The sequence below is a fragment of the Miniopterus natalensis genome, chromosome 1, assembly GCF_054644295.1.
Source record: "Miniopterus natalensis isolate mMinNat1 chromosome 1, mMinNat1.hap1, whole genome shotgun sequence".
Taxonomy (NCBI): Eukaryota; Metazoa; Chordata; class Mammalia; order Chiroptera; family Miniopteridae; genus Miniopterus; species Miniopterus natalensis.
Genome location: NC_142081.1, coordinates 199,648,513 through 199,676,348, shown reverse-complemented (window position 1 = coordinate 199,676,348; position 27,836 = coordinate 199,648,513). Strand labels below are relative to the sequence as shown.

Below are 27,836 nucleotides of genomic sequence, written 5' to 3'. Positions count from 1 at the left end.
TCACAGGACCACCTCGGGAGCGATGTTGAACAGGAGGTCATCGTTCCCACGCCGCACCTCCAGCAGCAGCGGGGACTCGGTCAGCACGGCCTCCTGCAGCTCGCTCGAGTCCGCCAGGGGCCGCCCGTTCACCTTGACGATGATGTCGCCATCCTGGATGCCCCCTCTGCCAACGGGAGAGTCATGTGGTCACCTCACAGCCCGTTAGGCTGGGCCCCCATCGGGCGCCATCAGGTTTAACACCAGTTTAAGAGAAATCTGTTCAGCAGGTAAGATCCGCGCCCGGCTGCTGGGCTCACACCAGGCGAGAGGCGGGAATGTCTGCGTCACCCCGGCCGGCGTGCTCCGCGGTTAGCGCGTCGGCCTGCTCACCGGAGGGTTGTGGGTTCGATTCCACTCAAGGGCAGTTGCCTGAGTTGCAGGTTCATCCCCAGCCCCTGGCCTGGGCACTTGCAGAAGGCAACCAATCGCTGTGTCTCTCACATCGATGTTTCTATCTATCTATCTATCTATCTATCTATCTATCTATCTATCTATCTATCTATCTATCTATCATCTATCTATCTATCTATCTATCTATCTATCTATCTATCTATCTCTATCATCTGTCTGTCTGTCTATCTATCTATCTAATCTATCTATCTATCATCTATTTATCTATCTGTCTATCATCTATCTGTCTGTCTATCATCTATCTATCTATCTATCTATCTATCTATCTATCTATCTATCTATCTATCATCTATCTATCATCTATTTATCTATCATCTATCATCTATCTGTCTGTCTGTCTATCTATCTATCATCTATCTATCTATATCTATCATCTATCTATCTATCTATCTATCTATCTATCTATCTATCTATCTACCTACCTATCTACCTACCTATCTACCTATCTATCTACCTATCTATCTATCATCTATCTGTCTATCTGTCTATCTGTCTATCATTTATCTATCTACCTATCATCTGTCATCTATCATCTATCTACCTATCTGTATCTATCATCTGTCTATCATCTGTCTATCTATCATCTGTCTATCATCTATCTATCTACCATCTATCTATCTATGTATCTATGTATCTATCTATCTATCTACCATCTATCTATCTACCTACCATCTATCTATCTACCTATCATCTATCTATCTATCTATCTATCTATCTATCTATCTATCTATCTATCTATCTATCTATCTAATCTCCCTTCCACTCTCTCTGAAAATCAATGGAAAAAACTTCCTCAGGTGAGGATATTGAAAAAAAAGCCTACTTCTTCCCCGCATCAGAAGGCAGGTTAAGTTCTGCCTTCCCACGGGACCGCCTCGGGCCGGGCACTGTGCCCCTTGAGCCTCGGTGTCCACACCTGCAGTCCTGTGTGGAAACAGGCTCAGCAACGACACGGTCTAGGAATTGATCCCCATGTGTCACAGTTTCTAAGGCTTTGGCACAGAGGCGGAGCTTGCTGGGCTGGCCTCCCTTCTGCGCTCCACTAGCTGTGACCTTCCCTGCCACCCAGAGGGAGGGCACGCAGGGTGGTGCAGTTGTCAGATGTCTGGTCGATTGTGCCAAGATCCACATGTGCTGGCCGTGTGACCTTGGAGGGGTACCTTCTCTAAGCTGCAGTCTCCCTATCTAAGGAATGGGGTGAGAGCAGCACCCTGCACCGCCCGGGCTGCCATGCATGTGGAACGCCCAGCTCAGGATGCAGCCTCGGTCACCGGCAGCCACTGTCACCACCGATCTTACCTCTGCAGCTCTTGAAGTACCTGGCACATGGCTGATCTCGGTAACTGCTCTGCTGAATTTAGGGGAACAGAGCCAGGTGGTCACCCTTGGGCTTCGTGGATCTACACTTCAACAACTTTCCTGCAGGCATGCTGGGGCCTGGCATGCGCGCTCCCAGTGTTTATCACAGAAGGATGTGAGGGGCTGGGTCCCCCAGCGCGGGCCCCTGAAGCAGCACAGTGCATAAAACAAGGCCGGGGCCCTGCCCAGTTGAGGGGCTCATGGGGGTGGGAGCCCTGCTTGCCTGGTTCCTCTCCACTCTATGCCCCATCCTCAGCCCTCAGAGCAGCCCAAACCCCAGTGTGGACGGCCTCCAGCTCCCGGAATGACAGCTGAGAGCCACCGATCTGACGCAGCCCACCAACGGTACCATGGGGGCCTCGGCCAAGGACGGGAGGGACTGTGCAGAGCCCTCCTGGGGGCCTGGGTCACCCACGTCAGTGTGCACACTGTCTGGGCTCGTGGTGTTGAAACATTCAGCCTTTCTCTAGAGCTTGATGTGACACCGTCTCCTGGGTAGAGTAGGCTGGAGTGTGCCCATTTCCCAGATGAGAAAAGAGAAGGACCTAGGCCAGCCACTAGTCTCGTCAGGCTGGTTCCCAGCTCGGGGGGTGGGAGGTGGAGCTCCACTGTTCTGTTGCCCCTGAGGACAGGGGTCATGCAGGCCAATGCTCTAAGGGATCCATCACCTCTCCAGCCTGCCCCTGGCTCACAGGACAGGCCAGCATCCCACCGGCCACTCGCACGTCACATCTTTCGAGGAAGCCCAAGGCTAGAGAGGCAGGCCCAGCCCAGGCCCACTCCCACCAGGATGCCTGCCTGCCCCCATCCAGCCTCCCTGCCTCCCCTGGTGGAGCCTACCTCTGAGAAGGGGAATTTGGAACAACCTCTTGCACGTAAATCCCACTGCTGACCTCCGGGAAGTCCGGGTTGTTGGCCTTCAGCTCTTCCACCAAACTGAAAAGAGAGTTCGCTGTTTACGGCTCTTCCTCTGAGCCTCCCCTCACCACCGGGCCAGACGAGGAGCCTCCCCTGGGCTCCTATGCCGCCCGGTCCTGCCACCGGCCGCTCTGGATTGTCCCTGGCTCTTGTCTGGGCCCCCCACTCCACATGGGCTCCTCAGGAGAAAACTTAGTGAATGTGCATGACTAGGAGGCTGGCAGGGTGGGCGAGAGGCGGGGGGAGGCAGGGAGGGAGGGACAAAGGGGCAGATGGAAGCAGGGATGAACAATGGTGAATGGTGGAACGGACAGACAGAAGGCCGGGTGGATGGACGGATGGATGGATGGAGAGAAAGAGAGAGAAAGAACACACCTAAAAGATAAACTGGTACATTGGTCTTGATTACGAGTTGCCTTCAGAATTAATCCCTAGACGAGCAGCTGCTGAAACAGGAAGACTCATCACTACAGGTCCCGTGTGGGTTTGCGGGTGTGGGCAGTGGGGTGCCCCTTAGCTCTCCCCACAGCTCCCCACCACGGCGGCTTCTTCCTTCAAATCCTCCCTCCCTGGCTCCCCTGCCCCTTCCTTCTCTCACTCATCCGGGATCCCCAGGCACCCCCCGCTGCCGACCTGCTACTTGGGTGGAGCAGAGGGGTGAGCGGGACACAGTCCTTGCTCCCAAGGAGCCCGCGGTCAAGGCGGGTTGGGTACACGCGGGCTACTCCTACATCCGGGGACCGACGCCGTGGGGGGGGGCGGGGGGAAGCAGGGCGGTGCACTCTAAGAGGAGGCACCTCCCCCCACTGGAGCAGCCTGTGGAGGAAGAATGTGTCCCCCTAAAGTTCCTGCCCACCCAGGACCTCTGAACGTGACCTCGTTTGGAAACAGGGTCTTTGCGGATGCAGCTGGTTGGGGATCTCAAGATGAGGTCATCCCGACCGAGGGTGGCACCTGAGCCTAATGCTGGCGTTTTCATAAGAGAAAGAAAGGGGGTATTTGGAAAGGGACGCACAGGGGCTGAAGTGATGTAGCTACAACCCAAGGGACACCTGGAGCCACCAGACACCGGGAGAGGCTGGGAAGGGTTCTCCCCAGAGCCTTCAGGGGGAGCAGGGACCTGCCAATACCTTGATTTTGGACTTCTGACTTTCAGAACTGAGAGGGAATATTTTTCTGTTGCTTTCAGCCAAGTTGATAGGGATTTGCTATGGCAGCCACAGGAAACTAAATCTAGGAGGCTTCCTAGAGGAGGGGGCACCTGAGCGAAGTCCTCAGGGAGCCAAGGGTGTCTATCAGGCAAAGGAGAGAGAGGCACTGCGGGCAGAGGGACTGAGTCTGAGTGCGGCAGGCCCCGGGGAGCACCTGCAGGCGGCCAGGCGTGACCAGGCCAGGGCTGGGGCCACACGGGCGCAGCTGGGAGGAACGTCGCCAGACACTCACCTAGGTGTGATAGTTCTCATCCGGATGCCGATGAAGCGTTTCTTCCAGTCTGGAAACAGAACATGACAGCACCCAGTCAGAACCCACCCGGTTAGTGGGCGGAGGGCGGGTCAGGAATCACCCACAGGAGCTGGGGCCGGCCCACCGCTGTGCTCCCAGTCACCTCTGTCCTCTTGGACACTTTTTTTTTTAAAGGTAAGAGTCCCGTCTTTTTTAAATACATATTTTTAAATTGATTTCAGAGAGAGGGAGAGGGAGAGTTAGAAACATCAATGATGAGAATCAGTGATCGGCTGCCTCCTGCACGCTCCCGATTGGGGATCCAGCCCGCGACCCGGGCATGTGCCCTGATCGGGAATCGAACCCTGACCTTCTGGTTCATAGGTCAATGCTCAACCGCTGAGCAGCACCGGCCAGACCTCTTGGCTACTCTTGGCTGGGAGATGTCCTGGCTCAGTCTGGTGACTTCACACCACCCGCACCCTTAGGGGCCATCCAACCACATCAGCAAATTATCAAGGTTGCAGGATCTCTTATGAGCCACATACAAAATCAGGTTTATTTGTGGATTCTAGTAACAATCAGAAATTGAAATTTGAAAGAATATGTTATTTATGATAGCCTCAAAAATGTGAAATATCCAGGAATAACGCTGATGAAGACGCGTGAGACCCGCACACAGGAACTAGAAAACATCGCTGAGGGAAACCACAGAAGACGGACGAAATGGGGAGCTAGTCTGCGTCCCGGGTCAGGAGGTGCGGCATTGTCACCGCGATGGGGAGCTAGTCTGCGTCCCGGCTCAGGAGGTGCGGCACTGTCACCGCGATGGGGAGCTAGTCTGCGTTCCGGGTCAGGAGGTGCGGCATTGTCACCGTGATGGGGAGCTAGTCTGGGTCAGGAGGTGCGGCACTGTCGCCGTGATGGGGAGCTAGTCTGGGGTCAGGTGGTGCAGCATTGTCACCGCGATGGGGAGCTAGTCTGTGTCCCGGCTCAGGAGGTGCGGCACTGTCACATGCCAGCTCTCCCAGGCTGACTAGAGATTCAACGCAGCCCCAGTCAAACTATCAGCAGGGCTTTGGGGATGGACAAGCTGATGTTAATCCATGTGGAAATCAAAGGGTGAGAAAAGCCAGAGCCTTGAAAAAAAGGACCGGTGGGGCTGCACTGCCGGACCTCGGGGCTTACCGGGCAGCGACAGCCACCAGGACGGTGTGGGACCGGGCTAACGGAGACAGACAGACGAGGGGGACGGGATGAGTGTATTTTATTGTCGACAAACTTGCAAAGGCTGTTCGGTGGAGAAAGGACAATCTCTTCAACAGATGGTGCTGGAACAACCGAATATCCAAAGTACAAAAAAGAGCGTGGATCCCTACTTTGCACTATTTAAAAAAAATTAATTCAAAATGCATCCTAGTCCAACATTTAAAACCTCAGAGAGTAAAATGTCTGGGAGAAAACCTTTCCGACTGGCAGTGAGCGAAGGTCTCCTAGATGGAACACCACGTACACGGTCCATTAAAAAACGTGGTAAATCAGACTTGATCCAAGTTTACAAAACGTCTGCTCTTTTTAAAGGCGGCGGAGGGGGTGAACAGACGAGCCGCTGGTGGAGAAAACATCTGCACCCATGTATTCAATAAAGGGCTCCTGTCCGGAATGCGCAGACACCTCTCAAAGCCCCCTAAGAATACAAACCACCCCGATTTTGTAAATGGACAAATATTTAAGCCGACATTTCACCAGGGGCAATTACGGATGGCCCCTGCGGGAGATGAGGCCAGGGAGGCCCCGGCCTGTGGGTCTGGGGGTCAGGGGGGCTTTGGTTTTCCCCCCAGAGAGGTGGGGCCGGAGGGTTTCCAGCAGAGACAGGACAGTTCTCCTTGAACTGGAAGGAGCGCTGGGGCTGGGGCTGGGGCTGGGGCTGGGGCTGGGGCTGGGGCTGGGGCTGGGGCTGGGGGAGGGCCCACGGGGCGGTGCAGGCACCCAAGTGAGCTTGGCGGGGCTGGAGATGGCAGCAGGGCCGGGGCAGGAGGGAGCCATCATTGAGAAGGGGGACCATGAGGGGTGCACGGGGAAGGACTCAGTTATTAGAGAAAGAGTCAAGCCTAGGATGGCTACAGAGGTGCCGCCCTGGGTCATGTTCCGAGCTTCTGAGCAGCCAAGGGGAAAGGGCTCAAGAGGTGAGATGGTCCCTCTGACCAACAGAGGCCTTCGGCTTCTGGCTCTGCCCTGGCTCCAGGCCATCTTCACACAGGGACACTGATGAACCAAACAGGGTCCTTGACAGCAGTTCTTCACATGACCAGTCCTCGTGGCACCGGTCGGGGCTGTACCGGGCTCTGTGTGTGTGGCTGGCCGAGGGGAGGAGGGTGGCCATGCATAGGAAGCTCCCCTGCTCTCTGAACTGCTGGTGAGAGGGCTGGGAGGAGACAGGGAGGCAATTTGAAGGCGTGAGTATCGGGGCGGAGTCAGGTGCAGGCCAGGTTGGCAGGGGGGTGGGCATGGAGACACAGTGGCGGAGGGAGAAGTTCACTGGGCTGAAAGGAAAGGTGGGAGGTGGAGGCCACCAGGAAAGATCCTGAGATCAGCAGTGTGACCCTCCTCTGGACAGTGGCTGTGACCACTGACTTTAGGAAAGCGATTAGCATGTCCTCACTAAGGAGAGTCACCTGTGCCTGCTGAGGCCTCTCCCAGATGGATGCTCAGGACCACCCATGAGTGGGCAGGGTAGGCTGGACATCTCTGTGTGCACAGGGGTGAGGAGATGGAGGCTGAGAGGAGGGTGACTTCCAAGGACCAGGGGCTTGGGCTCCACTCTCTTGGAGTACAGGTTACCCTACCTGGCAGTGCGCACGGCTGGAGGGCAGAAAGGGGAAGTACTTAGGGACGGGCAAATCGATGGCAGGAAGGCTGGATGAATGGGTAGATGGATGGCTGGACGGACGGGTGGGTGGGTGGGTGGGTGGATGGATAGGTGGGTGGATGGATGGATGGGTGGATGAATAGGTGGATGGACGAATGGGTGAGTGGATGGGTGGGTGGATGGATGGATGGGTGGATGAATAGGTGGATGGACGAATGGGTGAGTGGATGGGTGGGTGGATGGATGGATGGATGGATGGATGGATGGATGGATGGATGGATGGATGGATGGATGGATGGATGGATAGGTGGATGGACGAATGGGTGGGTGGGTGGGTAGATGGATGAATAGGTGGATGGATGGATAGATAGATGGATGGATGGATGGATGGATGGATGGATGGATGGATGGATGGATGGATGGATGGATGGATGGATGGACGAACGGGTGGGTGGGTGGGTAGATGGATGAATAGGTGGATGGATGGATGGATGGGTGGATGGATGGATGGATGGATGGATAGATAGATGGATGAATAGGTGGATGGATGGATGGATGGATGGATGGATGGATGGATGGATGGATGGATGGATGGATGGATGGATGGATAAGTGGATGGATGGATGGATAAGTGGATGGATGGGTGGAGGAAGGATAGATGGAAGGAAGGAAGGAAGGAAGGAAGGAAGGAAGGAAGGAAGGAAGGAAGGAAGGAAGGAAGGAAGGAAGGACCAGGTTCTGACAACTACAGAGCAGCTGAGACACAGGGAGCCCAAGCAGCTAGAGGTGGGAAGTGAGGTAGGAGATTCCCAGCCAGTCTGGAGGGGTTGGGGGTGAACATGGCCATGAAGTGAGGAGGAGGAAGATCTGAGAGAGGCTGAGGCGCAGGATCTCGGGGCTGGTAGGGAGTGAGCAGAGGCACACAGCACTGAAGGACGGGTTGGCCCCTGCTGGAGGCTGGGGCACCCGAGCCCTGGCACAGTGTTCCTGGCCTCAGCCAGCCCCAGGGGTGCTCCCTACCTTTGACCTGCTTGTCCTGGAACTCTGTGAGGAAGCGCGCGATGCGGTCCGAGGGGATGGCGAAGGAGATGCCAGCTGCGACCTTGAGCGTGTTGATGCCAATGACTTCCCCGTCCTGGGTGTGGAGAGATCAGAGGGGCGATCACTCCAGGAACCCAAGCAGCCGCTGCCCTCACTGCAAAGCCCCGTGTCCAGGGCCCCAGAGCTGCCCCGGCTGTCAATCCCGGCCGGAGGGGTTCCTGGGATGGTCCTGAAGCTGTCCTAGAAGGGGGCTCACAACCAGGGCAGGGACCCCCAACTCCCCCCCATTTCCTCCACACCTGACCCCTCCTCCCTCGCTGGGCATGTTGGCTGCCCCTGAAAGCAGTGTCCACCGGCCCCGGACACGCCCAGGCAGTGATCTAAGGGGCTGGAGCCGAGAGGGATGTGGTGAGGACTGTGGGGACTGGCTCCTCCTCTAAGCCTTCCTCTGGAAGCAGGGTGGGGGCAAGTGGGGCCAGGGAAGCTCTGTAGCATCCCCCACTCCCTTGTCCCTCCATTTGGAGCTGGTCCCCACTCTGACCCTGCCCTGACCCCCGCCAGGCTGGTGCCATGGGCCAGAGCTGCACTGGCCACCAGGGACCACACATTCCTGGGAAGGCTCCTCCCCACAGCCTGGCACCCCTCCCCCCCCCACCAGTATTTCTGCCCACCACAGGGGTGACATCCTGGACAGCTCTCCAGGGGCCCCCTTGGGGGCACAACTTTGGGTCAAGGCACACTTCCTGTGCCTGGTCCCCTGAGCACACGTCCCCTCCTGGTCCTCAGGAGCTCTCAAGAAGGGAGGATCAGAGGTTTCTCATTGGCTCTGTTTGCCCATCCCCACAGCCTCCTGGCCTCCAGCCTAAAGTCTACCCGCATGAACTCTCTCAGACACCAGTGGGATGGCCTGGGCCCTGCTAAAAGCCTGCAGGGCTTCTTGGGGTACAGGGTGAACCTCCATCCATGTCAGGACATGGGGACCCCAGCTTCCTCCACTGCCCGATTGTCCGATCCCTCCCACTCTGCTTCTCCAGCAACGGCTCCTGCCTGGGACCCCGCCCCTTGCCCGTGCTGTGCCCACTCCCTGAATATCTTTCTCCTGCATGTCCCCATCTCCCCCAACACTCCATCTCCACAGCCCAGCTGAGATGCTCCCGCCTCCAGGGAGCCCTCCTTGCTCCTCCATCACTGCAAGGCTTCCCTGTCCAGCGTACTTCCCGAGCTCGCTCTCTGTTCCTCACATTGCACTTGGCTGTGCCCATGTTTGATCCCCTCCACCCCACAGTGGGAGCTCCCCCGGTGGGGACCGCACCTGACAATTCTCGGGACCTCGGAGCTCTGACCTGGGCTTCCTGATTTATCCTGGGAATCTCAGCCAGGATGAGAATGAGCCTGACTTTGGGGCCCAGGACAGACTTGGGGGAGGGCGACTGAGAAGAGTGAGAGAGAATGGGGACACCCCCTCATCTCGCATGTAAACCCTAGGCCGGGGAGGCCGGGGGGGGGGAGCCTGGTCCCAACTGTGTCTCCACGGCGCCAGGTCCCCAATGGGCACGCGCTCCTGCCTGGGCTGCTGCTCTCGGGTCATCCTTACTCCTCTGACAGCCACCAGCATTCCTGGGGGGCTGGGGGGCACAGACAGCAGGGACTGGGGATCACGTCCCCTGGCCTGCAGCCCAGCTACGTTCCTAACTGTCATCCCCACCTCGAGGCTGTGCACTTCCCTCATGTGAGCGGGGCCCCAGGAAACTGGAGGCCCGCTCGGGGGACACTTACCAGGTTCACCAGAGGTCCCCCGGAGTTCCCGTACTGCGGGGAGGAAACGCAGCGTTAGCAGCCGAGCCCTGAACCCCTGCCCAAGTGCTCCTAAAGCTCTGTCGTCCGGCTATCATTCTAACTGCAAGAGATGTGGCCGATTTTATCCCCAGCAGCACTGAAAGGCCTCATCGCTGTTCCCATTTCACAGGTAAGAAAGCTGAGGCCCACAGACGGCTGCCTGGCGTCAGGTCTGGCCTGGGCATTGCTCTCTGCACAAACCTCCAGGCTCGCTCCAGGCTCGCTTCCGTGTCCCCATCACTCGCTGGCCAGGCAGCAGGAAGCGGCCACAGGAGGAGTCGAGACAGACCGACACTTCCAGCAGAGGGCCTGAACCATGGCGGCCCAGAGAGGCCGGCGCTGGGACATCAGGCAAAGTGCTTCGTGAGTGCACAAGGTGCCATCCCATGTACTACTGCTACTAAAGAAATGCTGACGGGGTGTGTAACCTGGGCAAAGATAACTCGAGGGTGTGGCTCTGTCTCTACATCTTGAGGAGTTGTCCCCAGTCAGGGCAGCAGCCTCTGACCCCGGGGGCAGGCCTTTCTAGCAAGTGGACGTGTCAAGTGGCGGTGGGCTCTGGGGACAGGGGCCGGGCTCCGCTGAGACGGCCGAGGACTCACGTTGATGATGGCGTCCGTCTGGATGTAGTCCATGTCCGAGTCCCGGAGGCCTAGCTCCTTGCCATCCCTCTGGGCGGTGCTCACGATGCCCGTGGTCACTGTGTTCTGCAGGGCGAAGGGGCTGCCAATGGCCACCACAAACTCGCCGGGCCGCAGGTCTGCTGACTGGCCCAGCAGCAGCGCCGGGAGCTTTTTCTGAGGGGAGGGGATGACACAGGAGGGAGGCTCAGCAGCCCATCTTTGCTCAGGATGACAGCCAGGCCACACCCAGGACCCTGCATGGAGCCATCAGGGCGAAGGCCAAGGCAGGTCGCCCCCACAGACCAAAGCTGGCCTCCAGCTGACCCACAGTGAATGAGAGACCCAGGCTGGCATCCATGGAGCAGAGGCTCAGCCCCACGCGTGACCCCAGCCCTCCCAGGTATTCATCATGAGGGGCACCCACAGAGGGTCCATCAAGTCTCTGAGGCCATCAAGCCCATTGGTTGGTCACAGGTCCCTCTGAGAACCAGTTAGAAGCTATGGACACTCCCTGCCCCCAGCAAGTGCACCACACACACTGCTGCACAGGCCTGGGAGATCTGGGGAGCCTTGGGCCCAGCCAAGGACCCGTGAACCCCAGGTATGGAATCCTGGGCCCAGCTCAACCTGGTCCCCCAGTGTACACACATGGGGAAACCGAGGCCCAGAGAGATAAAGCAACCTAGCCGAGCTCTGCCATCCCCATGGGACACCCACGCATCCTCTCTTTGTCCCCGGGGGCCAGCGGAGCCTTCTCTGTCTCACTCGGCAGCGAGCCCAGGAGCTCCGGAGCTGCAGGACGCGTGCTCAGAGGGAGCCCTGTGCGCCTGCTGGAAGGTGCCGACGGGCGCTCGCCCAAGCACGTGGAGCCCGTGCCACCTGAAGCCCTGCTGCCTGCGCCCAGGTCAACTTCCCAGTTCTGGTGTCCCGCCCCTATGTCAGATGTCACCACTGGGGGAGCTGGGGCACGGGGCTCTATCAGCACCGCTTCTGCAGCGTTTGGGGGTCTGGAATTCTTTCCAGGCGAAACTCTTTATAAGGCGCCGGGGCCAGCCATGCCCAGATCATGGGGGCCTCACTGCAGCTCTGGAGGCCAGCGGGCGGGACCCCTTGCCGTGGACCCTCTGGGCTGCCCATTGTACTGACGGCTGTCCTCCCGGCCCGGCACCTCCAGCAGAGGGCCTGAACCAGTCATTTCCTCCCCTTTCCTGTGCGCCACATCAGATAAGCCATTTTTTTCTTTAAGGAGGCTTTTTTCATAGCCGCTGGGGGCCACTGTGGAAGTGGAGGGTCAGGACACATGTCCCGAGTGCTCCCCTCAGCCTGTCACACCCACAGCACAGCTGCATCACTGCAGGGGGCTGGGGAGGGACACAGTGCCCTGGGCCATGGAGGACCCCGTCTGGCAGTGACTGTGAGCAGCACAGTTCTTGGCCAGCAGGAGGCAGACTTGCTCTCATCTGATTTGACCCGTGAAGGGACAAATTGCCGGTCCCTTGGGCTTCAGTCCCTCCAACTGCGCCACAGGAAGATGGGGCTACCGAGTTTCTAAGCTCGGGAGTCTGGAGAGGTCCCCCCAGTTCTGCCGGCCCTGCAGCCCACTCACTTTGGGGTGGATCTTGATGGTGGCGATGTCCGACTTCTTGTCAATGTCTTTGATGGTGGCCTCGTAGGTGTCACCATTCTGCAACTGCACCTTGAGCTGCTGCCGGCCTGAGACGGCGTTGGTGCTTGACACCACGTGGGCATTGGTGACAATCAGCCCGGCCTCTGACATGATGAAGCCTGAGCCACTGGAGAGGGGCACATTGCGGCCGAACAGCGGGTGTCTGTGGGGGGAGAAGGGAGTACAGGGTGTTTAGGGACCAGGGACTGGGCACAGGGGTCGGCCACAGTGACGGCCAAGCCAGTGTGGGTGAAAGAACGCGCACTGGGGTCCCCCACACCTAAGTCCAAATCCTGGCTCGGCCACTTCCTGGCCATGGCCTTAGCCAGGTCGCTACGTCTGACCCATCTGACAGCCATAGGGAGGGGCAAAGATCCCTGGCGTGCAATTTGCCTGCGAGTTATACCTGTGATAACACAGCAGATGCTCTGACAACAGGACACTGGAGCCAGACAGACCAGGATTCTAATCTGGAGCCTGGTCCCCGCTTATCTGCCTGACTGGGCAGGTGGTTTCGCTTCTTTGAGCCTCGGTCTCCCCATCCAGGAGATGGGCTAACGACACCTGTTCTGCTCAGCAGTGGGGTCTGGGGCCTACGCACCTGGAGGCAGGTAGACAGTCACTCAACAGACAGGGCTGTTGCTGACAGAGGGAAAACACACTAAGGAGCGCACAGCCGCTGGGCCGGTCGCAAGCTGGTTCCTGGGGATGGAAGTTTCCCCAGCCCCTGTGCAGAGTGAGGGTGAGCACTGAGGTGGGGACGGCTCACACCTCCCTCCGGCCCCTGCCTTGAAGCCCCAGATGGTGGTCACACTGCGGTGGCGGCAGGCTCTGCTCAGTGAGCTCCACACCCTCACCATCCTGCCAGGGACACAGGGGAACAGGAGCACGGGCCTGGCTGGGCGGGGCTCAGACACACAAGGCAATGCCCGGCCTCAGCGTGAGCCTCTGCAGTGTGGGAACAAATGGGTGATGCAGCCGCTGGCGTGGCTCAGGGGGTGAGCATCGACCTAGGAGCCAGGAGATCGCGGCTGGATTCCCGGGCAGGGCCCAGGCCCAGGTTTCTAGCTCGATCCCCAGCAGGGGGTGTGCAGGAGGCAGCTGATCAATGACTCTCATCACTGATGTTTCTCTCTCTCTCCCTCTCCCTTCCTCTCTCTGAAATCAATAAAAACATTAAAAAAAAAAAAAAAAAAGGGCGATGCAGCCGGTAGGGGATCCAAGGTCAGTATCCAATGATGGGTGACAATGCCCAGCCTCCCCAGGGCGCTCTGAGTGGGAACCACAGCCTAGCACCGGGAACGGAGGGAGGCGAATGCTGGACGAAGCTCAGGACCTCCTCCAGGCGGGCACCCTCTGGGACACCACGGAGAGGCCTGAGGGAGCAGGTCCCCGGTGCAGGGTGGCTTTGCAGAAATGAGTGAGGAGAACAGGCCCCTTAAAGCAGGGGGGGATTTCTCAGGTAGGTGCCCTACAAGGCAGGTAGGACTCTAGTTCACGGGTGGGGAAACTGAGGCCCAGAGACATGAACCACTTGCCTGGGTCAGGCAGGTAAAGGGCAGAGCAGGGGTTTGAAGCTGGCACCCTGGGTACTTGGGCTCTCTCAGGAGACCCCAGCAGTGTCCACCCAGCTCCGGGTGCACCTTGGGTGGGGCTACACCTGAGCGCCTGCGGAAGCACCTGCCGTGGGTGCCTGCCTGGCCTGGCATGAATGGATCTGGCGTTTGTCTGCAGAAGGGCCTGAGGCAGCCCAGGGGCCTCGTCGCCCGCGTCAGGGGTCACAGCAGAGGCTTCCCCTGCTTGGCGATCATCTGGTCTGTGTTTGGGATCTCCTCTGCCTGTACCTCGCCTGCTCACCCCTGGACATCAGCCTCCAAGGCTCCCATGGAAACCTACTGCCACCGGCCCAGGCGGGGCTGCGGTCAGCAATTAGCTGGCTCAGGGCCCAGGGCCCAGGGGCTGCTGTAGAGGCACAGTGTCCCCTCCCTCGTATCCCCCATCCCAGCCACCAGCAGGGCGAGGAACTCAGCACAAGTTCCACTTTGCACCTTCAGTGGTAATTTCCTCAATAACATGTCTCAGGGTCTGGGGCCCACGGAAAGGGCAGCGAGGGGTCAGGGTATTGCCGAGGGCCGGGCTCAGCTCTGAGGTCCAGGAAGCCTGAGGTCACAGTGGCCTCAGCACCTGGCAACTCCGTGAGCTTGGGGAGGTGTCCAGGCCCTGCTCCCACAGGCAGCCACTGGGGGTCACGGGGAGATGGCGTGGGCCAGAGCAGAAGGGCCTCGGGGTGCAGGCAGTGAGGGGTGGCCTGGGCCTGGCTCTCAGGAGTGAGTCCCACGGGTGCCTGGCTCTCTCATCTCAGAGGGGGGCCTGCAACAGGGCTGTTTGAGAAATGTCGGCAAAGCAGCCAGCACAGGAGGCATCCAAGGATACTATTTTTTGTTGTTGTTAATCTTCACCTGAGTATATTTTCTCCACTGATTTTTTAGAGAGAGTAGAAAGAAGGAACGGAGTAGCGGGGAGAGAGAGAGAGAAACATCAGTGTGAGAGAGACACATCGATTGGTTGCCTCCCGCACGTGCCCTGACCGGGGCCAGGGATCAAACCTGCAATTTAGGTCCATGCCCTCGACAGGGAATGGAACCGGAGACCCTTTAGTCCCCAGGGCGATGCTCTAATCACTGTAACCACTGACCCACGCCGACCAGGGCAGGATATTGCTGTTCTGACGGTGCTGGGCTCACGCCTTTTGTCTGCTCACCCCCGTGGAGCACTGTCAGTGGAGGTACAGTCCCTGCCCCCCAAGGATGGGGCAGTGGCATCCAGTGACCAGGCTCCCATGGCAGGTGTGGCACCCAGTGAGCAGGGTCCCTGTGCTGGGGCTGGGATCACGATTACTCATTCTCTAGGCGTTACTACATGGCCCCTCTGGACTATAAACACATAGTAGCTGCTCAGTAAAACCGGCTCATGAATGAACGAGAAGAACCACAGCGACCCCCACCGTGCGCCGGCCTAGCTCCTGCAGCTCTGCGAGGCGCGAGGGAGCCGCCCGTCTCCCTGGGTGAGGGGACCAGAGTCCGAGAGGGGACGTCCTTCCTGGAAGCACATGGCAGCCAGGGGTCTGGGCGAGGTTCACCAGGCCCCAGCCCACTCTGGCTTCTACCACCCCCAGTGCTAGAACCGAATCCCCAGCCGACGGAAGGGACACCCCGGAGAGGAGGGGGTGCTTTACGCACCTGAGGAAGAGCTCGATGTGGACCACGGCCGGCGCGATCTTCTCCACCACGTCGGCGATGAAGTTGAACTTGTACCGCGGGCTGGTCAGCTGGTGGAGACCTACACTGGCAGGAAGAACCCGGTGCATTAGTGAGTCCCGGACACTGCCCAGAACCTGCCCAGGTGAGGGGGGGGCTACACGTGAGGCTCGTGGGCTCAGAGCCCTTCGGAGGGACCCCACACTCAGCAGCGAGGGGACACTCGGACACTGGGAACGGGGTTTGCTTACCCCAACAATTGTTAATGCTGAGCTCCTCACATCACTCACTGGAGGCTGCCAGGCCAGCCAGGAGGTTCAGAGAGGTTGGGACACTTGCCCTGCGCTGCACAGCTGTGATATGTCACTCAGACTGGATCTGAGCTTGTCCCCCTGGGACTGGCTTTCTGTCATATACAGCAGGACCCCGGCACAAGGAAACCGTCCCTTCCCTTTGCCAGTGCTGGCCTGTCCAGCCAGGCCTTGGGCTAGTGCAGTGACTGGCTAAAGGTACAGAGAGCCCCGGGGTCCTCCTCTTGAGCTGCCCCCACTGAGCACACTATGGGCCCCTCCTGGCCACTCCAGAGCCCCCATCTGCATTTAACTTGGCCGCACCCCAGCCTGACTTGCCAGGCAGCTCACAAACTTCTCTGGAACCTTCCCCGGCTCAGATTTCTGCTGCCGTCAGCAGCGAAGCTGCTGCCTGCTGGGACCACGAGCTGGAGGCCGATTGGTGGCACGAGGCCCAGACCCTCAGTCCCCCTGCTCAGGCGTGTGCCGAGGTCTCCAGGTCCCTGCCAGAGACCCATGCTATCTGGAACCCGAGCCACCCAGCGCTGCTCTCGGCGGTCCTGGGCCCAGAATGAACATGGGGCTGTGGCTCCACACGCCTGGGCCTGGCTGGGCAGCACCACGTTCCAGCTGTGTGGCTTCAGGCAAATCACTCAGCCTCTCTGAGCCTTGACTCCTGGTCTCAAAATGAGACTGAAGACCCCCCTGCCCCCACCCACCTGTGGGAACTGGGTGGGAATGGGACTCACACTGAAGGAAGCTCCCTGCTTCCCTGTCTGGGGGACACCACCACCCACCCCACCACCCTGATGTTGGTGAGCAAAGCGGGCCAGGCCTGCAAAGCCCAGTGTGGCAGCCGCTATTCCCCTTGATGACCTCCAGGAGTGACTGAGCGTCAGGAGCCAGGGAAAACCTAGCTTGTCCGAAGGGAGTGGAGGTAATGTGGGCGCACCCAGGAGGGCAGGCGCAGGCCCCCTGTCGTGCCCATGCCCATGCCCGTCTGTAGCAAACACAGTCCCTCCCCACATCCTGACTTATGCACCAACCCTTCAGGGGCAGCCAGGGAAGGCTCACCATCTTCAAAGTGGGGGAACTGAGGCTCAGTCAGAAGACCCCGTTTGCCTGAAGACACACATCTAGTGAGAGGATAACCAGACTCCTCCCTTCCTAGGGTCCCCTCGCCTCCCCCACCCAGTGCCCCTTGAGGCCCCGCCTGTCCATTAAGCCTGACCTGGGACTCAGGGCCAGAGGAGAGCTGGCCTCCGTCTCTGCGGCCAGGGGTGGCGAGGAGGGCCCGCCCCACCCGTCCTTCAATGTCTGCCTCCAGTAGCCCGTGGGCACTGCCCACGGAGGATCCCGCCTGCTGTGGTCAGCCGGAATCAAAGGCGGCCTGTCTGCTGTGGCCAGAGCCAGTCTGGGAGACAGGGACCACTGCCAGGCACTGCGGGCTCCTCATGATCAAATGGTGGGCAGCCAGGGGCCACGGTGCCCAGGAGCCCTCTTCCTAGAGCAAGGCCCCGGCTGGGTGAGTCTAAGGCTCAGAGGCCACATTAATGACTAGCCCAGGAGCAGCGGCCCCTCTGGGCCAGGGCTCTGTGCTCCCGGCACACGGTGCTAGGCATGTGGATTTCCACGCGGGATCACTCATCCTCTCGGCACCTCTGGAGGTGAAGCTGCCCGTCAGACAGCCCAGCGCCGCCCACCCGCCCGAGGCCCTGGGAACCGGATTCACGCTCTAGCTCCAGGCAGAGGGTTGGGAACCAGCCACGGAACCTGCTCCCTGTCGCCGCTTGTCTCCAACAAGCTGGTCCCCATCAGGTGACCCCCACGGCCGGGCCCTGGTGGACAATCCCAAACCCAGGCTGGGGATTTGGCAAGGTCTGCAGCTCTCCCATGTAAACGGGGGCTCAACTTATCCCAGCCCAAGGCTCATTCCCACTGTGCTGTGTTGGGGCTGGCAGCCCCGGGTGGGCGAGGCCAGGTGTCACCCCTCCCCACTCTGCCTGTCACCCCCAGTTTCTGCTCCACCACCCACCAAGATGCTCCAGCTTGTCCTGGGCACAACTCAAATCCCACCTCCTCCAGGCAGCCTTCCTGCAGACTTCTCTCAGTCAGAATGAGTGTCTCCCTGCCTGGGGCTCCTGGCACAATGCCTTGCCCGCAGCACTGACTCTCTCGTGCAATGTATTCAACCCATGAATGCCAAGCGCCCTCCGCGTGTGGGCCCTGTGCTGGAACAGGCCCTCGACCAGCCACGCACAGCACAGCGTGACCAGTGATGGGACAGAGGGAAGCCCAGGGGTGCCCCTGATCCAGGCCTGGAACAGCGCTCTGGGCAGGGGAACAGTGCATGTGATACAGCATCGCGCACGAAGGGACGTGGCTGACTCTGAACCGGGCCCCGTGTGAATACATGAGAGAGGGACATGTCTGGTCAGGAAACGCCACGTGACCACATGGCCTGACCCTGGGTCTCAGAGGCTCCGACGCCCAGGCCTGTCCACCCCCACTGCCTGGCCAGGTCCTGAGGGTCCGCGGAGTCCACACACTGCCCGCTGCTGAGGTCCTGACCCGGTGCCCGGAGAACTAGGCGGCACAGCGGCCTCTGCCGAGTGTCTTCTCCCGCTGTGGTCTCTGCAGAACACTTAAACCAGGCGACAGTCAAGTCTATATGTGATGTTTTCTTAAAAATTACCCCCTAAAATACCCTCAAGTAAAAGGCTAGCAGGAAATACATCAAGCAGTTCATAGTGGATATTTGGGGGGGGCGGGGTGTGTGTATTATGAGTGAATTTGTCTCTCATGGACTTCCCTAATTTTCTACCACAGGCAAATATATCTGAAAAATAGAAAAGGGAAAGAGGAAGGCCTGGCAGAGGGCCTGGGGCTGAGCTGGGGGCGGAAACAGGGAAGTCCCAGCACTGTGGCACCCTGTGCCCTGCTGGCAGGCGGGGCCCTGGCAGCTGCAGGGCTGCAGGAGCCCCAGGGAGATGCTAACAAGTTCTCCCCAAGGGAACAGGCGGGGCCCATGGAAGCTTCTGCAAATGCTTCAGAAGGGGGGGGATGGACTGAGGGGGGGAGGGGGACTGAGGGGGCCTCCTCTGACCAGCACACAGCAGAGCTGCAGACACCCCCACAAAAGCCATTGTCAGCCTAGTGACCGGGCCCTGTGTGAGCAGCTCCCAGGAGCACCTCTTGGCCCACTTTACATCCCAGGAAACTGAGGCCAGAGGTGAAGAGTGCTGGAGGGTGGGGGTGGGGACAAGCCTGGCTCTGGCCCCAGGTCCCATGGACCTCAGAGCCTGAGCCCTCCCACACCCCAAGACCTGGAGCACCCCTTGGGGCTCCCCCAGGTCAGCCTGCTGGTGACAGAAGCTCTGCCAGGCCCTGTCCCTTTAAGCTGACTGTGGGTGGGGGGAGTCTGGGGGGGCAGGGCCTGGCTCCTGTTCCTCTTTCCCCTGGGGATGAATCACCCGTGAATCAGGGGAAGGGAGGACTCGGTTCCCACCACTACTTTCCACTACTTTCCACATGAAAACCTCGGGCCCCATGGCTGGCTGGGAAGCAGACTGTTTGTTTATTTGGGGGTCTGGACAACCCCCACCCCCATCCTGTCCTAAGCCAGCACTCTGAAGTCAACAGTTGGGATCAGATTCAGCTGTTAGCATTTTTTTTTTTCTTTTTTTCCAAAAATAAACTAATCCGCAGCCCTTGGATGTTTCAGTCTGGAGGAACCTAACGCAGAAAAGCCATCAGGCCAGGTGTCCTGAGGCGCCCCCCAGGAGAGGGATGGCACAGCCAGGAGGCAGGAGAGATGGGGGCACGGCCGGCTTCCAGGAGGCTCGGGCAGCGCGGGCCTGGACGGGGGCTCTGCGTGCAGGCTCGGGGCAGTCACGGCCGCCATGGGGCAGACGGGGAAGCCGAGGCCCAGGCGCCCGCAGGGCCTGCATAGGCTCTGTACTGCACAACTCCGGACTGTCACGAGCAAGGATCACAGGTGGCCCACCTCCCCGGAGTCGGTGCCGTGCACACGTGGACGACTGTACGCACCAGCGCCCCCCAGTACATGATGCGTGGAGCCCAGCCAAGAGCCAGTCGGAGGTCCCTGCGCCTCTCCTGTCACCCCTTACAGGGACTCCCCTGTCACCCAGTGGTCAGCTGTGACCTGGGGAGGCAGGGGCCACCTGCAGATGGCCATGAGGTCCTAGGCTGTGCCCACCTGTCCGCAACACTGACCACAGCCCGCAGACCCGACGGCACCTTCTCAGCAGCGACCTCAAGTAGCTGGGGCCCAGGTCTCGCTTAGAGCTGCAGCCTCACCTGCCCCTCTCCGCTCTGTGCCCCGGCTGCTCCCCTAAGCACACGTGCTCCTAAGTGTCCCCCTGCCTTGGCCTCTCCAGGCCCAAGGGGAACAGGAGCCAGGCCCTGCCCCCCCAGACTCAGGACAACAGCCCAGGACAACACCCCCCCTCTGGGGAGCCTGCCCTGACTCAGCAGGCTCAGTGACCCATCTCTCTCCTCTGGGCCCCACGGCCTGTTCCTGAAACGGTCCCCGTGGCCTGGGCGCCCCTGACTGACAGCAGGGAGCAGGGAGAGCATAAGTGATGAGTGAAGGAGCGAGGGGGTGCAGAGATGTTCTCCAGGGACAGACGAGCGGTCCCAGGGCCCCTCCACCGCCCAGGCACCCACTCCTAGTCCCCACCCCCATAGAAGGCAGTCTTTGAAGCCCCGGGAGCTTCCTCCTGGGTCTAATTAGTTCCCAGTCTCTATGTTTTTCTTTCTCTTGCAAACTTCCCTGTCCCCAGTGAACCTTCTCCCCCAGCCAAGGACAGTGGCTTTAGATCCCACCACAGAGCAGCCTGGGAGGGGGGCAGGCGGTGGTGCTGTCTTGGACCTCAGGCCCCAGGCTCCTGTCCCTGGGACCCAGGCTTCCCCGTCCGGCCACGCCCTGGCGGCTGGGCTGGGGGCGGGGGTGTAGGGCATTGATGGTTTCAGTGAATTCTCACAGCAGCTCTGCAAGGCAGGCGTCGCCAGCCCATTATTCAGGCGAGGAAGAAGGCTCAGAGGTCATGAGACGAGACCCACCCAAGGCCCACAGCCAGGTCCCTTGACCCCTGCCCCAGGCTCTTCCCCCAGTCTGTGCTGGTCCCTGGCCAGTGTGACTGGCTGCCGGGCCCCTGGGGAGCTCAGCCCAGCTGGTCCTGGGCTCGGGGCCAGCCTGGCTCCTCTGGCTCTGAATTCCATCGGGCTGCAGCCAACCCCATGGAGGCGGCCCTGCCACCAGCCTGTTTGTGCTTTATCCAAGTTTGTCTGCCGCCCACCCCTTAAAGACCAGGCAGGGCTCCAGGACACCCACAGGGTCCACCAAGCCACTGGAGCCAAGGTGGGGTCCACCCGACCCTCCTCCTGCAGGAAGCCCTCCTGTCCTGACTGGCCCATCCATTGATTCTTGGGTGAGGCCAGTGGAATGCTCTCAGGCACATGGCAGGCCTTACCCCCCTCCCCCTGGAAACACCTCTGCTCCACTGCCCCTTCCTTCCTTGACCTCCTCTGCTTCACGCTCAGAAACCCCATTTATGTCAGAACATCCACTCGTCAGGTTCATGTTCGTTCGCACGGATGCGCTTGAGCCTTTACGCCGTGCAAAGCACTCTTAACTCATTTCCTCATTGACCGTCCAAGGAGCCAGTGAGGAGGGTACCACTGCTGTCCCCATTTCACAGGTGATAAAACTAAGGGCAGAGAAATTAGGAGGCCGGCAGGGTCCTTCCATGAAAGCGGTGGAGCTGGATTCGACCCTGAGCAGCTGACGTGGGGAACGGAACTGGGTCTCGGTCCTGGCCCTGCCCGTGGGGTGCCGCGGGAGTAAGCACACAGTAGGGCAGGCTGTGCACCTCACAGTTCCAGCACCACCTGCCCCCCTGCAGCACACCCGGTGTTTGTTTTAGGGGACACACATCCACATCCTGGCCACAGCCTTGCTGCACGGAGGACGAGGGGTCTCTGGTTTTATTCTCTTACCGGATTGCTCAAAACTCTCACCTAAACCCAGCAGGAGGCCACTTTCTCAGCTGCTGGAGGCCTGCCTGGTGTGTGGAGTCCCAGACAGGAATCGGGGGGACCCAGGGCAGCTCGCTGCACCTCGCTGAGTTTATTCTTAGAAAGGGCCCTGCTAAAATACCGACACAATGTGTACATAAGGCTTCATGAGCCAGGAGAACTGGCACCAGGGTGCCCTGGACCCTGGTAAATCCTGGTGGCTTCTCTCCCTCCGGCAGGACCCAGGGGTTCACTCAGCTGGCTGCCCGCCCACTCCTTTGCCTAGTCTGCAGGAACCCAGGCCTCCGAGAGGCCAAGGGACCCTCTGCTTGGCCTCAGTTTCCCCAGAGCTCCCAGTAGCTGGTATGAGCTGGTGGACAGCAGCGGGCGCATGTCAGGCAGAGCACACAAAACCAGGGGTGGAGCTGGGCACCCTCAGGTTCCAGCTCACCCAGCATGACGCTCAGTCTGGCTGTGTCAGGGCAGCTCTGCTCAGCCCCAAGGGGCTGGGTGTCTCCTCCAGGCTCCTCACACATGGATTTGGAGGCGAGGATGGGGACCTGGCTTTGGGCCGGGTGGGGTGGGGCTGCAGGGGCTTCAGAGGCCACGGAGGGTTCCCCGCCAGGCTGGCGAGGTGATGAGCCATACCCTTCCGATGACACACACACAGCGACACGGCCACTGACCACAGACAGCCACACACTGCCGGGCACTCATCGCGAAGCCCAGCCTCCCACTGGACACCCTCCATACCAGAGCCCGAGCCAGGGCCTGACCTGAACTCACCACCACGCCTCTCTAATCAGCTCCTCCAGGGCACCCCATCCACCTGCCCTGGCACTGCCCCCAACCTCCACCCCCGTCAGTCCTGAGGTCCTACTGTCCCCGGAGCCTGCCCCCTCCCCCCATGCAGGGCACTGGCATCTGACTGCTGGTGTATCCATCGTATACACCTGTTATCCACAAACCTTCCTTGGCCCCCACCCCGCCTGAAAGATGGGTCACCCTCAGAGCTCCTCCATCTGCACCCACCTACGCTCAGCATTTCCCGCCGTGCTCCTCTGCACAGGCTCTTTGTGCCCACCCCTCCATGCTCGCTAGATGCCACCTCCTCCAGGAGCCCTCCGATTTATCCTTCAGCTGGGTTGTCATCTGTTCCTCACAACATGGGGTTGGGGGTTCCTCGGGGATCTGCTAGGGGTGGTGACAGTGGGCAGGAAGCAGAGGCCAGAGCGCACCACGCCTGTAGGTGGCATCCAAAGTCTGCTTGGTCCCCAAGGCCATGGGAGCCATGGCTGGGCTTTCGGAGGAAGGGAGAGCTGAGTCTCATGCAGAGGTGCAGGGGCAGGCCGACCCCGGGGGGTGCCTCGGGATCCCAGCTGCACCTCCAGGCCGGCGTGTGGAGCCCAAAGGGAAAGCAGAGGGTGAGGGTGCTTCCTCGGCCGAGCCCTGGCTGGGGGGCAGCTGCGCAGCGCCCCGGGCCTTCGGCTGCTCTCTGGCTGGACTCCTGGCGCCCAGTGGCCCTGGCGCCGGCAGCGCAGCAAGGGCCAGAGGCTGCAGCTCGGCCCTGCTGCTGGGCGGGGAGGGAGAGGAGCAGGGGAGGCGTCATCTCGCCCGATTTGCTAAGAGGATTAAAAATCAAAAGCCAACCCAATCTCTAAGTAAATAAAGCTGAGCTGTGGTAGGAACCTGCTCCGGGTTGCACAATAAACGCTGACTATTAAATGCCACGTTGTAAACGGCCCAGGGCTCTGAGTCCCGCACGCGCTGCGCGCCCACAGGCCTGTCGGTCTGCAGCTGAGGCGGAGCAGCTGCGGTGTCGCAGGCTCTGGGGTGGACCTGGAAGCTCTTCCCGTGCAGACCCTCTGAACACCTTCGTCCCGTTTTTACTGTCCCATTCCAGAGCTCTGCATCCACGTCGCGCAGCAGCGCTGTCTCCCCCGAGAAGTGGTGAGCCCCCTGCCACTGGGGGTGTGCGAGGGTGGTGGAAAGGGTTGTAGGAGATTCACACATCACACGGCGGCCCACAGCACCTACTGTGCGCCAGGCACAGCAGGCAATAAACAGACCAGGCCCCTCCCCTGGGAGGCTCAGTCTGGTGAAGAGGGAGAGAAAACACTGTCAAAAGGTGGCGTGGAGGCCCTGGCTGTTTTGGCTCATTGGTTAGAGTGTCAGCTCTCGAACTAAAGGGTCCTGGATTCAATTCCAGCCACGGGCACCGTAACTCAGCTGCAGGCTTGATCCCCGGCCCCAGTTGGGGCTCGTGTGGGAGGCAACCAATCGGTGTGTCTCTCTCTCCCCTCCACTCTCTCTGAAAAGCAATGAAAAAAATATTCTGGGATGAAGATTAAAATAAAAAAGGTAGTGTGAGGGTCTAGAGAGGACCCCAGGGTGCACTCATGGGGTTACTAGGCACCGTGGTCAGGGAAGGCAGCCCAGGGGCCCCATGAGGGTGAAGGAATGGGAATTTGGGGCAGCAGGCACAGCATGTGCAAGGGTCCTGAGGTGGGAAGGAGCCCGGCCTGGCCGGAGCACAGGGGATGAGACAGCGTTCAGGGTGGGAGGGGCCCGATGGCAAGGGCACTTGTGCCTCACGGTAAGTGTTGGGGAGCTGTCGAGGGGGTCCTGCTGGTGACGGGTAAGGCAGGTTCAGCAAGGTTATCCCGGATGCTGTGTGCAGAAGTGATCAGAGGGGGCAGGAGAGGGTGGGGATGAAGGTGGAGGCCAGCGTTGCCAGGGCAAGTAGGGGGGATGGCCGGCTGGGGGGTGTTCAAGGTCGAGCTAAAGACTCACCGTGGATGCGAGCCAAGTGCCAAGCGGAGGAGCAAAGGTGACAAAGGCTCTTGCCTTTGCCTCAGAGACTGGTCCTTCCTATGCCATAGACATGCCCACGGAGTCAGGGAGAGGGTGAGTCCTCGTGGTTGAGGACATGGCCAGCTGGGACATAGGACTCCAGCTCAGAAGAGACACAGGGGCTGGAGACAGGACCTGAGTCACCAGCACCTGGCTGTTTGAGGACAGGCTGGGTGAGGACAGAGCTGGCAGGGTTTCGGTGCGGAAAAGCTAGGGATGGGCGGAGCCTCACCCGGCAACCCCTGGCCAGGCCCTCAGAGGGCAGGGAGGGGGACACTCCCGGTGACCCTCTGTGGAAGCCAAGCAGAATGGAGCTACAGACCCAGGCCCGACCCTGACTCTGGGCCTCAGGACCCCACTGTCCCCCAGCTGCAGAAGGAAGCCCGGGACCCCGGACAGTGTGGATTTCAAAGCCTGCCAGACCGGAGGCCAGGCCTGGCTTGGTCACTTCCTGTCCCACTGACCCCAGACGAGTTGAGTCACTCACCCTCTCCCTGACTCCGTGGGCATGTCTATGGCATAGGAAGGACCAGTCTGGGAGGCAAGTGAGACAAGGCCGGCGAGAGACCTGGCCGCGAGGACTCCAGGGAAACCTGAGAGGTGGCGCCCGTCGGCACTCACAGGCCCCTGGACCTGTCAGGCCCCCTGCGGCGAGGCCTCCCCTCGCTCTCTGGCCCCAGCGAGACCGTCGGCCTCAGCTTTGCCGCTGTCCCTCCTCCCACCCTCTGTCTGGAGCCCCCACTCACCTCCCACAGCTCAGCACAGGAGCACCCCTGACCGTGCAGGTGAAACAGCTGGCGGACGCAGCGGTGGTCACAGGAGCACTAGTGCACGAATACCTAACGCCTGCTGAAGCAGAGTCCCCCGTGTGTGCTGCGGTCACCCCACTTTACAGACAAGGAAGCTGCGTCTAAGGAATGTGTCTAAGGCCGTTACTGAGTAGGAGGCACCCCGGGGTGACCCTGCCTCTCATGTCCCCACTAAGCCACCTCCGGACCTGTCTGTGGTCATCCGGTTAGCTCCCTCTTGCCACCTTCCCATGTGTCTTCCCTGCCCTCTAAGGCCCCACCCTGAGGCCTCCACCTCTTGGATCCGTCGGCACAGCCTCAGGTGAGCCTGCCAGTAACAAGCCCCAGAGCAGACAGGCCACCCACGAGGGGCAGCGGGCACCCATTAAATGTCAGCACCCATCTCTGAGATATCCAGGGTCACCATGCTCTCACCCCCTGACCTGGGCACCACCTAAACCCATCTGGCACATCACCCTCACTGCCTTAGTGCCCTGCAATGACTCTCTAAACAATCCCAGTTAATCTCGGTTGATGCTTCCCAGACTGGGCACCCTGGAACCCTGGAGTGGTTCTGCACTGTCCCACTGCAGGGACAGTGTTCACATTCCCAACCTTTTTGGGCCTTGGGAAACTTATTTTCACGATACCAGACATTTGGGGAAGCCTGGCCTATGCGATGAAGTCTAAGCTGCCAGCACAATGCTGTGGCCACTGGTCATCCCATCCCTGCCAGCCTGCCCAGCTGGGTGTCACACACAGGCATACACACACACACTCATGCACATACAAAGGCACACACATGCACATATGCACACACAACACACGCACATGCACAACACACATCCCCTACGCACCAGCTGCCCGGCATTATTTGCCCTCCCCACGTGCTCAGCACACACAGCCAACCTCCCCCAGCTGGTTCACGGGGTCCCCTCTTCCCAGACAGCCTCTCCCTCTGGCTACTTGGAGGGCATGTCCTCAGCTGAGGTGTCCCTCATCCCTGAAGGCTCCCTGGCACCGAGGCAGCCTTGCTCATGGTAGTCTCCTCCTCAAGCCCCAGGCTGAGGGCCCACACAGGCCTGATCCCTGAACTCAGGGCCCAACATAGGGCACCTGCAAATACCTGTTTACCCACTGCCACTGGAGCCCGCCTTCCTAAGCGGTGCCCTAAACAAGTAAGGGGGACAGCGGGACTTTCTAGCATTTTCTTCCATGCACAGGGTCAACTCGCGTGGCAAGAAGCAATCCAGGGCCAAGCCCAGGTCAGGGGAGGCTGTTCTGGGGTTTGAAGGGCCTGAGAAATCCCCTACCCCAGCCCCTCCTCACAGAGCCCCACCGAGCGAGCCCCACGCAGTCCAGACCCACGGGCTCGCTCACCATTCCCAAGCGGCCCTCTCTAGACACGCATTTTAAGTGCAGCTAAAAAGAAACAAAACACTGAAAGTGGCTCAAAGGCACCAGACTTCAGATTTAAGGCCAGAAGAGACGGCTTTGCACCCCACTCCCTGACAGCAGGGATCCGCCAGCGGTGGGAAATGAGATACAAGAGGAGGGGAGGCCCCGAGGCGGGGGTCAGGAGAGCAGCGGGGGTCACTTCTTATTTCCCTGACCCTGGAGACAGCAGTTTAACCTCTCTGGGCCTCAGTTTCCCCACCTGGAAAACCAGAGGGCTGGCTCGATGATTTCCAAGGGGCCTTCCAGTGGTGACCAGGGGCTGTGGACGTTGAGGCCCCTCCCTAGCTCTGGGCCTCAGTTTCCCCAGGAGAAGACTCCGCACCCCCCCCTTCCCCCCCCCCCCCCGTCCGTCTGCCCCAGCCCCGAGCACTTACCCAAGGGGCAGGCCCCCTTCTGCAGCTGGCGCACGGGCGTGCCCGAGAGCTGCAGCGCGCGCCGGCTGGCGGCCTGCAGCGCGCACACGTTGGCGTAGGTGTGCCCGTCGGTGCCGCAGACGGCGTGCGCCCCGCGGCAGCGGCACAGGCCGCGCGCGCACTCCAGGCTCTCGCCGCACGGCGCGTCCAGGGCGCTGCCGCAGGGCTCGCCCTCGCCCGCCGCGCACACCAGGCAGCAGTTGCACAGGTCGGGCACGTAGCCGCCGGGGCAGCGCGGGCTCGGGCACCGCGACACGTCGCAGCGCGCGGGGCACGGGGCGGCCGGGAGCTCGCGGGCGGCGGCCAGCGCGGCCAGGGCGGCCAGGAGCAGCGCGCGCGCCCGCATGGCGCGGGGGCGCGGGGGCGCGGGGCGCGGGGGCAGCGGGGCGCGGGGCGCGGGGGCGCGGGGCGCGGGGGCAGCGGGGCGCCGGCGGCGGGTCCCGGGACGGGCGCGCGGCCACGTGCGCCGGCGGCTCAGGCGGGCGGGTGCCGGGACCGCAGGGGCATGACCGGGCCTGAGGACAGCACAG

At 60.3% G+C, this 27,836-nt stretch overlaps 1 protein-coding gene across 1 annotated transcript; it reads right to left on the bottom strand.

Moving 5' to 3' along the window:
- Positions 1–27,652, bottom strand: HTRA3 (HtrA serine peptidase 3). Its single transcript, XM_087817139.1, has 9 exons — positions 27,268–27,652; positions 15,448–15,547; positions 12,149–12,371; positions 10,522–10,716; positions 9,860–9,892; positions 8,063–8,177; positions 4,174–4,222; positions 2,653–2,748; positions 1–166 (listed from the first exon to the last, which is right to left on the bottom strand). The coding sequence occupies exons 1-9, from the start codon at positions 27,650–27,652 to the stop codon at positions 1–3; spliced, it is 1,362 nt and encodes a 453-aa protein (XP_087673265.1).
- Positions 27,653–27,836: the final 184 nt, after the last annotated feature.

Coding starts and splice junctions, on each gene's coding strand:
- HTRA3 (XM_087817139.1), bottom strand. CDS start 27,652: ATGCGGGCGCGCGCGCTGCTCCTGGCCGCCCTGGCCGCGCTGGCCGCC. Junction 4,223..8,062: donor CCAGGACAAGCAGGTCAAAG/GTAGGGAGCACC, acceptor TTCTGTTTCCAG/ACTGGAAGAAACGCTTCATC. Junction 167..2,652: donor CCAAATTCCCCTTCTCAGAG/GTAGGCTCCACC, acceptor TCCCGTTGGCAG/AGGGGGCATCCAGGATGGCG.